General features: G+C 45.1%; 1 protein-coding gene across 2 annotated transcripts in view; it reads left to right on the top strand.

Annotated features, from left to right (window-relative positions):
• Nucleotides 1-15,451, top strand: part of EPB41L2 (erythrocyte membrane protein band 4.1 like 2) — a 132,842-nt gene that overhangs the window by 103,035 nt on the left and 14,356 nt on the right. For both annotated transcript variants that reach the window (XM_054393005.1, XM_054393004.1), the window contains exons 13-16: nucleotides 1,276-1,454; nucleotides 6,244-6,306; nucleotides 9,715-9,861; nucleotides 11,393-11,497. In XM_054393005.1, coding sequence (XP_054248980.1) covers nucleotides 1,276-1,454; nucleotides 6,244-6,306; nucleotides 9,715-9,861; nucleotides 11,393-11,497 — 494 coding nt within the window. The remainder of the gene's footprint in view (nucleotides 1-1,275; nucleotides 1,455-6,243; nucleotides 6,307-9,714; nucleotides 9,862-11,392; nucleotides 11,498-15,451) is intronic.

The raw sequence follows: 15,451 nt of genomic DNA, 5'->3' as shown, positions 1-15,451 counted from the left end.
AGCAGGCTGTCCAGAGAGGTTGTGGAGTCTCCTTCTCTGGAGACTTTCAAGCCCCACCTGGATGTGTTCTGTGTGACCTGCCCTGGGTGACCCTGCTCTGGCAGGGGGGTTGGACTGGGTGATCTCTGGAGGTCCCTTCCAACCCCTGCCACTCTGTGATTCTAGGAAATAATATAAATACCTAAGTGAATGCCTTTCACTGTCTTGTGCTTTGACTGTATCCAAGTATAAATAGTCAGTATTTCCCCCTCCCATTTTTCACAAGCATGTAGGGGAGGAGGAGCCTTACTGTAGCTGAGCTGCTGTCTCTGCAGTCATGCTCAGGTTCCAGAATGCACAGCTGTGACAGTTCTGTGCATGCCTATTTCCAATAAAACTGTGCTCTCAGAATAGTCAATTTCCACACAGCACTGCTGCCTCTTACCCTTTTGGCTGTGGTGGTTTGCACAGTCACAAGGTCAATACCTTCAGTCTTGCCACACAGAATCACTGAATGGCAGGGGTTGGAAGGGGCATTGAAAGATCATTGAGTCCAACCCCCTGACAGAGCTGGACTACCTAGGTGGAAGGAGACTCCACAACCTCTCTGGGCAGCCTGCTCCAGGGTTCCAGCACCCTCACAGTGACAAAGTTTTCCCTTCTGTTCCCATGGCACCTCCTCTGCTCCAGTTTGTCCCCAGTGCCCCTTGTGCTGTCCTTGGCCATCCCTGAGCAGAGCCTGGCTCCGTCCTTCTGACACTGCCCTGCACATCTCTATAACCATGAATGAGGGCAGCCCTCAGGCTCTTCTTCCAAGACTAATCAAAAAGTTGATAATTAAAGACCTACTTGATGCTGTGAAGTTTTTTTCCCCCGACACAGTAAGTGCACATTTTATGGCAAGGGCACATTGCTGCTCAGCAGTATGCTGTGAGAACCACAGGGATTTTGCAAAAGCTAACAAGATGAAAATTGTTGCTCAATAGCTAACCTGTATTGCTCATGCCTGGCATCACCAAGGGATCATAGAATGGGTTGGCTTGGAAGGCACCTTCAGAGGCCATCCAGTCCAATGCCCTGCAGTCAGCAGGGACATCTGCAACTAGAGCAGGTTGCTCAAAGCCCCAAACACCCTGGCCTGGAATGGTTCCAGGGATGGGGCATCTCCCACTACTCTGGACAACCTGGGCCAGTTTCCCCCCTCCTTCAGTTTAAAATCATTTTGTTAACAAGTCTTTAAAAAACAAAATGCTGCAACTTACCTCAATTAACCAAAATGATTTTGTTCTCTGATAGCTCCCATGGGTATCTCAGACCTAAGTCTAAGAGACTTCCCTGCTACAGGAGGGCAGGCTGCTGGAGTTAAAATCCTTGACATAGAAGCTGCTGGTCAGGCCAAGTTGAAAGAAGGTGGCAAAGAAGAAGATGGAAGCCCACTCAAAACTCCCCAGTTAGAGCTGACTCAGGATGGAAAGGTACAGCTGGCTTTGACGGCAGAGTTCTTTGTTGCTGTGGTGTGTGTCCATGTGTCGAGGGCCTGTCACTCCTGACTGTCACACAGAAAGCTAAGAACAACTGGCAGGTGCTTTCTGTATGCTTACCTGAGGGGGGTGTGAGCAAAAGAGGATGCAGACTCCCCAGTGGAACTGACCTGGGCTTGCTTTTATTGCTATACATTGCACTGGGATCCTCAGTAAGCCTGCAGGAGTTGCTGAAGAAAAGGCTTTCAACAGGTTAACAATGTTGGAGTCACTGCCTCCAGTTCCAGACTTGCAAACAAAGGATGGCTGCATCCACACTGTGTGCACCCTGCAGGCTGGATCCTGACAGCCTCACCAGAGGCAGCAGCAGTGCTTTGGTAGCCAGTGCACAATGACTGCATCCTTAACAGCTTGGATCTGACTGTGGTGTAGAGTCCTGTGGAAAGCTGAGTGCCTCACTCTGGTCCTCTTGCAAAAACACCCACATTTGTTTGTCTTGTTTCTTTAAGCTACTTCAGGAATAGTTAAAAATAATTAAATTTAGATCTTTTATGATTTGATGTAAACAATTTCTTCAGGTTATCAGCTAAAATCTGCTACCTGGATTTTCTCTTGGATTCTCTTTTTCTCTTTTTTTTTTGTCTCGTTTTTTTCTTTTTCTCTTTTCTGTCTTTTTTTCTTTTTCTCTTTTTTCTTTCTCCCTTTTTTCTTTTCCCTTTTTCTTTTTCTCCATTTTCTTTTCCCTGTTTTTCTCTTTTGTTCTTTTTCCTTTTTTATGTCTTTATCCCTTTTTTCTTGTTCCCTTTTTTCTTTTTCCCTTTTTTCTTTTTCTCTTTATTACCTTTTTTCCCACTTTTTTCCTTTTTATCTTTTTTCTTTTTCCTTTTTTTCTCTTTTTAAAAAAAATCCCCCTTTTTCTTTTTATCTTCTTTTCTTTTTCACTTTTTTCTTTTTCTATTATATTTTTTTCTTTTCCACTTTTTTTCTCTTTGTCCTTTTTTTTTTCTCTCTTTGGCAGTTTTCCAGAACTTTCTTTCCCATTTAAAGAGTCATTTTGTTCTCAAGCAGTTTTACAAGCTAGCTCCCCACTTGATTCCTAGGGAATCTCTGTGCAGTTCACCTGTTCCACTGCATTCAAGTCTAGGAAGGGAGCAAATACAAACAGTTGCTTTTTGTGTTCGTTTGCTTGCTGTCAAGTTGAAATAGTTTGGAATTAGCCTAGGAAAAAGACACAGACACAGAGCTTCATTATGGGAGAAAAAGAGTAAACCAAACGATTCTGGTTTTACTTTGGACTTGATAAAGTGATGATACTCCCTTGGTTTCAAAGTGGCAATGATCTATCAATATTTTAACCAAAAGAAAGAAAACAGTCCCCAAACCCCACCCCTATTATTCTGGGCTGTTGTTCCAGGAAGCTGTTAAGTGAAGGTTTGTTGCCCATTCTGTGAGCAGCTTGCTTTGCCCTCTAGCACAGAGACTTCTCCTTTCTGGCTCTCTTCAAGTCTGAGAGGAAATGTTTCTAAACCCAAGAATCCAAGTGCCAGCTTCTCTTGCCTGCACTGCACTGTCCCCTGACCTTCCTGCCACAGCTCTGAATGTCTGAATGTCTGCTGGAAGGGAGGGTTTCCAGAGTTCTCAAGTTCAAAAGTGCACAGTTCTGTACAGCCTGAGAAGAAACCATTGGGAGTGGGTTCCTTTCATAAGCCAATGAAGTAAACAAGCTGGCTGCTTGTGAAACACCAGGGGATTTCTGTTCTTACTTGGCATTTCTGTGGTGTTAGCAGAGCTACCCCTGCTTCTAAGGAAGAATTTTCACTAACCAGTAATTTCTTTTTTTTCCCCTCTTCTTGTGCCTTCAAACTTGCATTTTGTTGTGCTTTCATTTTTCACTGTGCACAGAATTTTTTTCTTCAGCTCAGCCACCTACACCCATCATCATCACTGCCCATCCATCCTGTGTCATCCCACCTCAGAAACCTGTCCCCTGTCCCCGAGGTTGACATGCTTTCAGACATCTCAGAGGAAGATCCCTTAGGGGAGGCCCTCCTTACCATGACAGACACCTCAGAGTGCAGTTCCATGAAAGAAACACCAGACCATAGCACAAATGAAACAGCTTCACTGAGCATCTTTGACTCCATGAGGGCCCTAGCTAGTGCAGGCTCCCCTGCTGTGGAGGGAAGAGTCCTGCCAGATGCCTACAAAGGCACCGAGCTGTGTGTCTCGCTCAGCCTGATCAGATGCTTCTCGTTCCGCTGCCGTTCCCTCCTGGATGAGGATGGCTATATCACCCTGCCCAGCCTTCCTGATGTTTGCATCTCTTTCCTCCCACCTGCCCTTCAGCACTATGTTCCTATTACCTCTCCTTCCTTCATCCCCTCTTTTCTCTTTATCTTCGTGCTGCTTCTGTCAGCTTTCCAGTCCATTCCTTTTTCACTCACGTTTTCCCTTCCTCTTGCTCTGTCCCTCTGCTACCTGGAGCCTAAGGTCACTTCCTTTAGTACCTCTAATGGCAATGACCTAAGTGACAAGGCAGAGGAAGAGGAGCTGTGTAATTTTCTTGCCTGAGTGCTGACATTTGCATTTAGCTCTTCTGCTCTCTCTCCCAGAGGCTCGCTCAGTTTTGCACACTTCCTGCTCCAGGGCTGTATCTACCTACATGCCTGCTCCTAGATAAACACACCCCTGGATGTCTGCAGCTTCCTTGCTTGTGCTGCTTGTGGAAAATTGCCCTTGCAGGATTTCCAGTCACTAGCTCCCTGCTGTTTTGTTTGCCTGAATTCCTACAGCATGCATCCTCTCATTAGATTCCACAGGTACTGCACTGCAGCTTGAGTCAGTTTGTAGCTCAAAATGTTTCCAAGCACACAAATCTGAGTACTGAAGAGTGCTGTGCAACAATAGAGAGGTTAGTCCAAGGCACTCTTTGCAAGATGTGCTGCTTGCACTGTTGGTTTGCATTAAAATGCACATCTCCAAGGCTCTAAACAGATCTGAAAAGGGAAATTCCTAACAGATGAATTCAGAACACAGGGAATGTTTTAAAGTCAGCTTTCTTCTTGTTACACACTTCAGATATTTCTGCTCTACAGGGAGTGTGCAAAGTTGAGTCTGTCCAAGGCCGCCTTTTTTTATTGTTCACTGGGGTTTTTTTGTTGGTGTTTAAAATTATTTTTTAAAAATTTATTATTTTGAAGCGCTTTGATTAATCTCTAGTAGCAGTTGAGGAGACTTGATTGCCTTCATTAGCAGGGATTGCAGATTGTGTTAGACTTTAATCACTGGAGTCTGAGCATTCTTTGCAATTCCCTTTGAGCACTGCTGTGCAGAAGCCTCTGTCACACTGACAGATTGCTCTGATCACCTGGAGGGGTTGACAAAATGGCCTTAATATCACCAGAAAATAAACATCTGTTATTTTGATCTTAAAAGGAGAACCAAAACCAAAACAACATCAAACCCAGGGTTTACTGTTACATTTAACAAAGTTTGTTAAGGTGATTAAACCAATGCCAGATGCATATGGAAAACAAACCAAACACAAGGTGGTGCCATTACAGACACCAATCTAGGGCTGCTAAAAGAATGAAAACCATGACTTTAAAGCCTTCCTCAAATTTTCTGTAACCTGATTCAATCCATCATTTGTAACATAAATATAAACCAGAACCCCAGATCAGTGAGAAATGCATCGAAATGTGCTCTGTGCCCCCTTGTGTGCATTCACACAGCACCCAAACTGCAACAGCAAGGGCAGCAAGGACACTCCTCCTCAGATTCTTGTACTTGCACAGGGGTGACTTCTAAGTGCATCTTTTCCTAAGCTGAGCAGATGGTGTTTGTAGCTCTGGAATGAATGGGAGGTGCTTTGCTTTTTATAGAAGGTTATTCCTTTAAGGCATGCAGAGCACATGTAGGAAGGGCAGGGAAATGAGCTCTCATTTCCAGCAGAGTGCAGTGCAGCTTGAGGAGGAATACACTGACCTAAGAAGAGGGATGGAGTGCAAATAACTGATCCCAAGACAGCCACACTCCTAGAATAATGACTGCAGTTTGTAAATACAGCATTCAGGTGTCTGCCTCGACTCCTCAGCTCTCTCACCAAAAGAACTCATGCATTGGATTCCATCTTCCCATCCACCTGTTCCAGAGTTCAAGGTGCTTCCCATTGAAGTTACACATATCATTGTTGTTTTTTTTTTTAATTTGTTCATTCTTAAATTTCCACCTGGGAAAACGCTGAAAAGTAGAGCAAGAAAGAGGGACCCAGTGTGAAGCTTCCATTTTTCATGCCACTTATGCCAAATATGCCTTCAGCCATTCTGCGCCAATATAGGTGAAGGAAGACCAAAGTGGTTAACAGTGTCGGCAGCCGGGGCCGGGCCAGTGAAGGTCTGTAACATGCAGCACCCTGTGCAGCACTGCAAAGAGATGAAGCCTCTGCCTTGCTCTGGGAGCCTCTGCTAACAGCTCCTTTTCTTGGTCCTTTGCCACGTGCTCACGTAGGTGGGATCCGAAGAGGAGGAAGCAGAGCAGAAGGTGCATGGTTGTTTATTTACAACTTCCTCTGGCTGCAGCTGCCTGCCCTGCTAGCAGCCTGAACCTTCTGTGGATTTAGTGCCTTTCCACCTCACCCTTTTATTTCCTCCATCTTAGCTGTCTGATTCTAAGGGCTTTATTTACTTGATGGTGCATTTTCTGTGAGTTGGGGTTTTTTTTCATTTATTTTAATTTTATTGTAATCCATTGTTGTTTGTTTGTATGTGGCTTAATTTCACAGAGCAATTCCTTGAGAGTAGACGGGGAAAATATTTATGTCAGACATAGCAATTTAATGTTGGAGGTTTGTATATAGTCTAAGAAAACACTTTCCCTTCTCACGGGCTGCCAGGCTGCATGGGATGGGAGGTCACCTGCAGGCTGTTACGGACACAATGCATGAAGTGCATGGGGGAAAGCCAGCTTGGAAATGTTGCATGTTAGCATGAGAGTTTCTGAGTTTAAATTAAAGCCAGCAACAACAAAATGAAAACAAAAGAGAAATGAAGACACACCACCCCACCCCCAAAAAACCCAACCAACCAAACTCAGCCAACCAGCCAAAACCTAACCAACCACAACCCAACCAAACCCAACCAGCCAAAACCCAACCAAATCCAATCTAACAACCACAACTCAACCAACCAACCAAACCAACCAACCAAACCCAACCAAACCCAACTAGACAACCATGACCCAACCAGAAAACCACAACCCAACCAAACAACCAATCCCAACCAGCCAAAACCCAACCAACCAAACCCAACCAACTCCAACCAAACAGCCAAAACCCAACCAACCAACTAAAACCCAACCACAACCCAAACAAACATTTTTGCCAGATGTATTTGAGGTGGCAGCTGGGAATATTAACCCTGCTTAGATAAAGCAAACACACAAGTCCAGTTCATAATCCTAAATGGGATTTTTTAATTCATTGCTTCTCAGTGTTTGCATCTTCTGCTGAGCAGAGTTTCTATTTTTGACGAGTTAATCAACCTTTATCAAATGCTTTATCTGAATGATTGGAGTTAGTGAGGTACAAGCATTGGGAGAAGCATGACAAAATTAATGCTGCTTCTGATGCCAATTGATTTTAGGAGCTGTGAGAAGTATCTGTGAGGATCAAAATTTTAATGGGATTTTTTTGATACGGTTCTGAAACCTCTGCTTTATTTTTTCACTTTTCAAAAGGAGGTAATCCTTGCTTCCTAAAGTTTGGTTTTCCTTGAAGCTGAGCAGCAGCAGTGAGCTTTGAGCAGCGTGTGAATGCACAGTGCTTTGTCACTGAAGGAGAGATTCCCACTTCTGTTAATCTGGATTATTCTATCCAGACTGTCTATAGCAATAAGCAGTCATTTACCTCCTGGCTAATACATAAGCTAGCAACCAAAGAGTTGTTAGACAATCCTACTGCTGTCCCTGTTGTATTCATCCAGATAGGGCTACAAATAATTCCCTTTCTCACAACCCCCAGCCATTACTTTTGGTCAGCACTAAGGAGATGTACAGCTCACAGTAACCCAACTAATACGTTTTTGGCTTTCTGCAGCTTTTGATCACTATTGAAACTCTGCTTGTGTGTAACTTACTAAAGCACTGGAAGTGTTTATTGCATAAATGTGCTTTGATCAAGTCCAAGAAATGTGCCTTGTGTCTAGCCAAGTTTCACCATTGTGATGTGATTGCTGTGAGCGTCACTGGAGTGATAGAAGCTCTTTGGCATAAGGTCTTACTTCACTCAGCAAAGTCTCACTTCATGGGGACATCTTTAATGTCTCCTGTCCTAGTCTTAGACACAAAGTGAAGCACTGAGCCTGGGACAACACTGAGTTTTCAAAAGAGGAGCGGTTCTTAGTGCTCAATGATGGAACAGGTTGCCCAGGGAGCTAGTTCAGGCCCCATCCCTGGAGATACTCAAGGTGAGGCTGGACAGGGCTCTGAGCAACCTGATCTAGTGGAGGATGTCCCTGCTGACTGCAGGGGAGTTGGACTGGATGACCATTGGAGATCCCTGCCAATCCAAACCATTCTAGAAGTGAAAGTGCATGTGTGCAGAGTTAGGTGTGCAGCACCAAACAGCTCTGAGGGCTGAACATCATTCTTCCCTTCTGCTCTGCTCATGTGAGACCCCACCTGCTGTACTGTTTCCAGCTCCGGAGCTCTCAGGAAAGTCATGGAACTGTTAGAGGATGTCCAGAGGAGGGCCATGAAGATGAACAGAGGGCTGGAGCACCTCCCCTGTAAAGACAGGCTAAGAGAGTTGGGTTTGTTCAACCTAGAAAGGAGAAGGCTCTGGGCAGACCTTAGAGCAGCCTTCTAGTACCTGAAGTGGCTACAGAAGAGCTGGGGGGGTACTTCTTACAAAGGCATGGTGGTACAGGACAAGAGGTAATGGTTTCAAACTGGAAGAAGCTAGATTTAAATTTGACATTAGGAAGAAGCCTTTTACCATGACCATGGTGAGACACTGGAACAGGTTGCCCAGAGAAGTTGTGAAGGCTCCTACCCTGGAGGTGTTCAAGGCCAGGCTGGATGAGGCCTTGAGCATTGTGATCTAGTAGGAGGCTGGACTTGATCTTAGAGGGCTTTCCCAATCTTAATGATTCTATGATTCAGAACAGTTGTGTTTCTGTGTAGCTCTTGACCCTTATGTCTGCTCCTATATCTGGTATAAAGTTAAAGACTAGCTTGTAGTTACTTGATCCAAGGTGTTGCAGCTTAGCCTCAAAGGATCATCCCAAAATCTAATTCATAGAATTGTTTGGGTTGGAAAAGCCCTCTTAAGATCATTGAGTCCAGCCATCAACCCAGCACCACCATGGCCATCAAACCATGTCCCCAGATGCAGGGATGGGGACTGCAGCACCTCTCTGGGCAGCCTGTTCCAATGCCTGGATTCAATACGCACTCTTTGGTTGTCCCCTCAGGCACTTGCCTGTGTAGGTGCAGTTTAGATAGAATATCTCTTGAGTATTGGCATGCACAAAACCTATCTCAACTTCGGTGCTGTGTCTGCTGTCAGGTTCTTAAACATGGAATTAAGTTTTTTAATCACAGAATCACAGAATGGTCTGGGTTGGATTCTTCCAGTAAGTTGAAGCCTACATGATAGGCACAATGAGTAGTCCCTTTGAGGTTAAGCAGGTTTTGGTGACACTTCAGTGAAGATCAAGAAAGCTCCAATTTCCCGATGTCTTTTTTGTTAAGACTGATCTTTCTTACAGCTACCTTCAGTCATCTTAGTTGTGCAGTATCCCAAAATGTTTGCTTCTGTGCTTACAAATGTGACACAAAAGCAACAACTGGAAATGATGATTGCTTAAAGGTGCTGGTGGCTTTGTGTTTTGGATGGAAATAGTTCTGTCTTACCCATTCACAACATTACTTTTGCTTTAAAATAGGGTAGAAACTGTGTCTGAGTGGTCTTTCATTACAAAAACACACCCAAGAAAATCTTGTGTGCCCTATAGCCTTAAGGCTGCCCAAAGAAGAAAAGCTCTTCAGAAGCAAAACTAAGCAATCTTGTTCCCCTTGTAGCCTTAAACTCTTTGAAGGGAGCCCAAAGAGCAGCTTCTCAGACACAAGGCACTTTCCTTGGTTTGCTTTCCATGTGCTTGTTTGTTTTTTCCTTTTGTTTTCATTTTGTCCAGTTAAGTTTGCTTCTGTTGTCGTGTTTTGTCCTCCCCTGTTTCACGCCGTGGGTTGCTAGGACCTGGATAAGACGCAGGAGGACTTACTGAAACACCAGGCTAGCATTAGTGAGCTCAAGCGCAATTTCATGGAGTCCACACCTGAGCCGCGCCCCAACGAGTGGGAAAAGCGCCGCATCACACCTCTGGCCCTCCAGACACCGGGGGTATGTCACCTCAGCACTCCTCTGCATGCCTGCCCCTGCAGCCCTCTGCTTTTTCTCTAGATGAACAGGGTCTGGCTATTGGAAGATGTGTTGTGTTCAGTGTACAGTAACCTTTCACCGCTTGATTTTAATGTGCGGAGTTTGAGTCTTCTACGAGAACTGCATTAGAATCCCAAGGGAAACCTGGAGGTGATGCCAGAATTTTCCTGTGTGCTGAGGACAGCTTAAATTTCACCCTGCTTTACACAGGCTGATGTAGGTAACTTTACAGTGGCAGCAGAACTTGCCCCTCCTTTCCCCTGTCTTTGTGCATAAACACTCAACCTGTGTGGTGCTTCAGGAGGACCTTAGATGCTCAGCTCCTTTACAGTGCTGACCCCTTTGGGACGTGTGGAATGTGGTTGAGAACGTTGACTCTCCAGAAGTCTGTACAATTAATTTACCTGCTTTTTTTCTCTATACCTCCCTCCTGACTGAACCTTAAAACAGTTTGGAATGTAGTTTTCTAAAAATGCCATCTTGAATCCTGATGGCAAGAAAACTACCCAACTAAATTTCTCATACTGCTGTATGAGAAACTTTGAATTTTATGGAGAGTTACTTGCTGCTTCTTTCATAGAGCAAACCAGTCTCTGAGAGCAAGCAGTTGCTGTTTTATTTTTATCCTTTTATTTCACCACTGTTTCTGCTCTTCCCTCCGAAGTGTAATGTTGTCCTGTCCCCCAGAATTCCTTCCTGGATTGGGGATTAGGAAGAAATTTTTTACAGGGTGGTGAGACACTGGCACAGGTTGCCCAGGGAGGCTGTGGATGTCTCCTCCCTGGAGGTGTTCAAGGCCAGGTTGAATGAGGTCTTGAGCAACCTGGGCTGGTGAGAGGTGTCCCTGTCTGTGGCAGGGGGGTTGGAACTGGATGATCTTGAATGTCCCTTCCAACCCAAACCCTTCTATGAATCTATTCTCTTGGGTCCCCAGAGAAGTGAACTTTCAGTGAAGCTTGCTTGATGCTGCCAATTGATTTTTGTTAATAAGCTCTTATTTCAGTGAGCTCCTTAAGCAATCTGAGCTGTGAGGATGTGCATACAGGTAATGCAGTCCCTGACTCTATGGATCACTTCTTTAATGACTGTTGTTGATTTATGGTTACTGCCAAGAAAATTAGTCCTCAGCTTTCTGAGCAGGACCTGAACACTTCTATGCACAGTGATATATGCCTAGCTGTAAATGCTGGTCCAATTTTCCTATGTCTCTGACACATCATTTTATAGCTATATATTTTTGGGGTTAAAATAGATGTTAATGTAAAAGTATAACATGATTTTTGTTGTATGTGGTTGTGTGTATTTGCTGTGTTGATTTATTTGTCTTGAGCCCCTCCCCCCCCTCCCAGTCCTTTGCTATCAGTTGTTTTGGGTTTTTTCCCTCTCCAGTATGTTGTGTCACTTTTAGATGGGTTGATGTTGATGTGTATAGTGTGTGTCTGTCTCATTGCTTGTTGATTTACACTGGTTTTATAAAATGAAAACCAAATAGAAAAAAGGAGACCACATTTTCCAAGTGAAACCACTGCCTGGGAAGGAGAAGCAATGGACTGCAAGGCCATGGATTGCTGGAGCCAAACCAGAGGAAGCTGACCAGGTGGCTGCCCTGAAACCTCCTGCCTCTTTGCTGTGGCTGCTGTGGGCTCGCTTGGCCACTTCTTTCTTTTTTCTTTTTTTCCCCCCTGAAAGACAAAGGTGGACTTGAAAAGCAGGATCTGTGTGTGTGTTTATACATGTACACAGAAATGGACACCAGCAACACAGACATGCATGCCAAGGCCAGTTGAGAGGTGTCTCTGCCCATGGCAGGGGGGTTGGAGTAGAGGATCTCTGAGGTCCCTTCCAACCTGAGCCATTCTATGGTTCTATGAATGTTCTGCTTGAACACCTAACTAGCTGTCAGGTTCTGAGTGGCTGCTTCTTGAGAAGAAAAACAAACTTTCACCAGAAGGTTCCTACACTTTACGTGGGATGACAGCAAACCATGTGCTTCCATTCCATGTGGAAGTAATTGTCTGCAGCTGTTTGACAGAGGGCTGAAGCACCTCCCCTATGGGGTTTTTCTTCTCCCCCATAAGCTGGGTTAACATCTCTGCAGCAAAAGCCCTTGCTTAGCAGTGGGAGTGCTGGCAGCGTGGTAGTGAGCGTGGGCAGCGACTGTGATGCTGCTCTTCCACATCACTTTTGGATTATTTTCCACCACCTAGGAACTGGGACAAAAGTAGTGTAATGCAAAGCTGTCAGTCCTATTTCAGTAACAGGTTTGGGAAGCTGTTTCCATCCTGATTTGTTGATGGATGTACAGAAGTTTGTAGTTTGTTACCCTCAACTGATAAACCTGCTGGTGCTAGTAGTCCTGTTCCTGGACTCTGGAGGAGAATAAAGCAGGGATACCACTGCTAGTATTCTTTCTATTTGGCAGGGGGATTGGAACTAGATGATCCTTGTGGTCCCTTCCAACTCTGACTGATTCTATGATTCTTTTCTTCATTCTTTTGCTCTGGTGACAATCCTTGCAAATAAGTAATCTTTCAGTGTATGGGAAGTGTTACTTTGGGTATATCTCATTGCACCACTGTACTTCTGTACCACCATACTGCCAACAATGCACAGCATCTGTGACTTAATTATAACAGAAATTGTGACACCCTGAGAGCTGTCACAAGTGAATATGTGAAATGTTAGTTTAGGAATATTCACAAGGGATTATTTTTGGTTTTTTAATCCATCCCACCTCTGCTGCTTGTAAACAGGATTTCTTGTTAGTGTATCTGGCTGTGGACCAGGAAGAATTTGGCAGGAATGTAAACACTTTCACAGCCTGATACATCATTGTAACTACCGTAATTTGATGGGGAAACGCCAATTCTCTCTATAAACTGAATCCTTTTGACCTCCTCAGGGGACTGGGTTACAATTTTACATTCGTGATTGGGGTTTTTCTTTTTAAAAGATTAGAAGACCTAAAAATGTGAAGGTGTACCTTAAATGCAAAAAGATGACTGGTATGTGCCTGCCTTTAATGATATACATTTGTGAGGAGAGAGAGATGCACACAGTTTGACCACAGATTGGGTTTTCCCCCCTAACTTTTTTTTTTTCAATGATTATTATTTTTACTGCTCTGAGTAGTTAGAAAACATGATCAAGAATCACAGAATTATTGAGGCTGGGAAAGACCTCTGAGATCAAGTCCAACCTATGATCTAACACCATGACATCAGCTAAACCATGCCACCAAGTGCCACATCCAATCTCTTAAAAACCTCCAGTGATAGTGACTCCACCACTTCCCTGGGCAGCCAATTCCAGTGCATAAAAAATGTCTGGACATGGCACTTTGGGACATAGTTTAATGGCCACAGTGGTTCTGACAGTTAAGACTCGATGATCTTAGAGGTCTTTTCCAACTGGAGCAATTCTATGATTCTCTCCCAGGATCACAGGTGGTACCACAGGTGGATCTGCTATGTGGTACCACATGATGTTCATTGTGGTACCACAAAAATGTTCATGATACTCCTTCTACCATACTCTGGAACCACACAGCAGATCCATGGGTGGATCTGAGTATGGTAGGAGGAGTTATCATGAGCATTTTTGCCTTTTGATGTAATCCTGGAATGTTTATTGGGCACAGTGAAAGAAAGTGAGGGTGAGATACACTGCTGGATCCCTGACGGAGAGCGAATGCTGCATGAGGGCAAAATCTGTAGCTTGCACTCGCATTAAATTTTCTTGGCTGCTTCTAAAATATTTATTGTAGTGAAAAAATCCAGGAAGGATTCTTACTCTTTCCCTTCTCTGTCCTTGTGCATGCCATATGTGTTGTAGTTTATGCACAGTAGCATTGATGTAACTTATGTCAGTTCAGGTTCTCCGTCGCTGCTCACACGTTGAGCCCGCACGGACTGCAGTTGTCTACATGGCATCCTGGCTTGCCTCTGCTCTGTGATTCTCTGTGGTGCTCTTTTCTGGGACAAATCTACCAGTGAATGCTGCCCAAGTGTGTGTTGTGTCCACGTGAGGTGTTCAGTGCATCGCTGCCTTTTCATTGTACCAGGGTTTACCTCTACTTTGTACAAGAGCTTGCACATGGAAAACTGGAATCAAGAATTTTAGCCTTTTCAGAGGCTTGTACCCACGCAAGGCTTACAAGTTTGCTTTACCCCTGCAGATTTATAGCACTGAATACAGAAAATAGCCCAGAAGTACAGGATAGAAAATATGTATTACAGAAAATGGAGCAGACTATGTAATTTTATACTTTAAAGCAACATGTACCCTATTAGGTGAATAAAACAAGTTTCCCCAAGGGGAAAAAACTCTTTGGAAAAAAAAATCTCTTTAGTAGAAATGACCTTGCTTAGGTTATTTAAGCACTTTAAAAATGTATCTGTAACAAACTAGAAAGAAAACCCTGTTTCAGTGTCGTGGCTACTTCCTCTGGCAAGCAAACATCATCAGGCTGCCCTGAGGCTCTCAGCCAATTAGGTGTTAAAAAATGGATTTTTAAAGAGGGAAAAAATTCCCAACAGTAAATATGGAATGAGTGCTCTGTTTGGAGAATCCGTGTAAATATAAATGTTTGTAATTCTCACGGAGTGATGTGCATGGAGTACAGCTGTGTGCTGCGGTGGCAGCAGCGTTCTGTCCTCTTTGCCAAATCCATGTAAATATAAATGTTTGTAATGTTTCTGGTGTGATATGCATAGAGTACAGCTGTGTGCTGTGGTGGCAGCAGCTTTCTGTCCCCTTTGCCACATCCTCGTCACTGTAGATGCTTTCAGTCTTTCTGCCGTGCTATGCATGGAGTACAGCTGTGTGCTGTGGTGGTTTTGTCCCCTCCGCTCTCATTCCCCTCACGGGAACCCTGTGCCCTCTGTCCTCCTGCAGCCTTCTCCCAGCCGCCTCCTTCTCTTTGTCTCGTCTCTCTCTTGCCGAACCTTTCCTTCGTAGGTGGCTCCCGCTGCGCTCGCCTCTATCTAACGCTTTCCTTTGCCTCTCCCGCGCAGAGCCTGGCAGAGGAGATCGCCTCCATTTTGTTTAGTCAGGAGGGCTTTTGCGCGGGCTCCGGACGGCCCTTCGCCGCCGCCAGCGCGGCGCCAGCAGAGGGCGCTGCGCGGGAGGAGATCGCCGCCTCGGCCGCGCCGCCGCCCCAGGTGCTTCGCGCTCCCCGGCGGCGCCGGGCCGGGAGCGGGTCGCGGGGGGAGGTCCCGCTGCCGTCTGGGGACTAGGCAGGGCCAGGACGGGGTTCTGCTGCATACCTGTCCTGTGGCAGGGCCGGGGAGCTGGCAGCTTGTGCCGGAGGGGAGAGAGGTTCAGCTAGGGAGCCCAGTTCTGTGTTGGCAGCACGCAGAGAGAGTAACTGGTGCCGGCTTAACCTTCCCGGGCACTGTCGGCTTGTGCTCTGGAGGTACTGTGCTTGGTAGGCAGCCATGAAAGCTAGGATTAAGTCACAGATGATGTGCTGATTTTTGTATTCTTTCCACCTGAACTAAAATCCTGCTTCAGAATTCTCACTTAACATTGTATTAGATCCAAACAAAGG

This window comes from Indicator indicator, chromosome 27, assembly GCF_027791375.1.
Source record: "Indicator indicator isolate 239-I01 chromosome 27, UM_Iind_1.1, whole genome shotgun sequence".
Classification (NCBI taxonomy): domain Eukaryota; kingdom Metazoa; phylum Chordata; class Aves; order Piciformes; family Indicatoridae; genus Indicator; species Indicator indicator.
The sequence above is the reverse complement of the archived record's forward strand: the minus strand, read 5'-3'. Positions and strand labels throughout refer to the sequence as shown.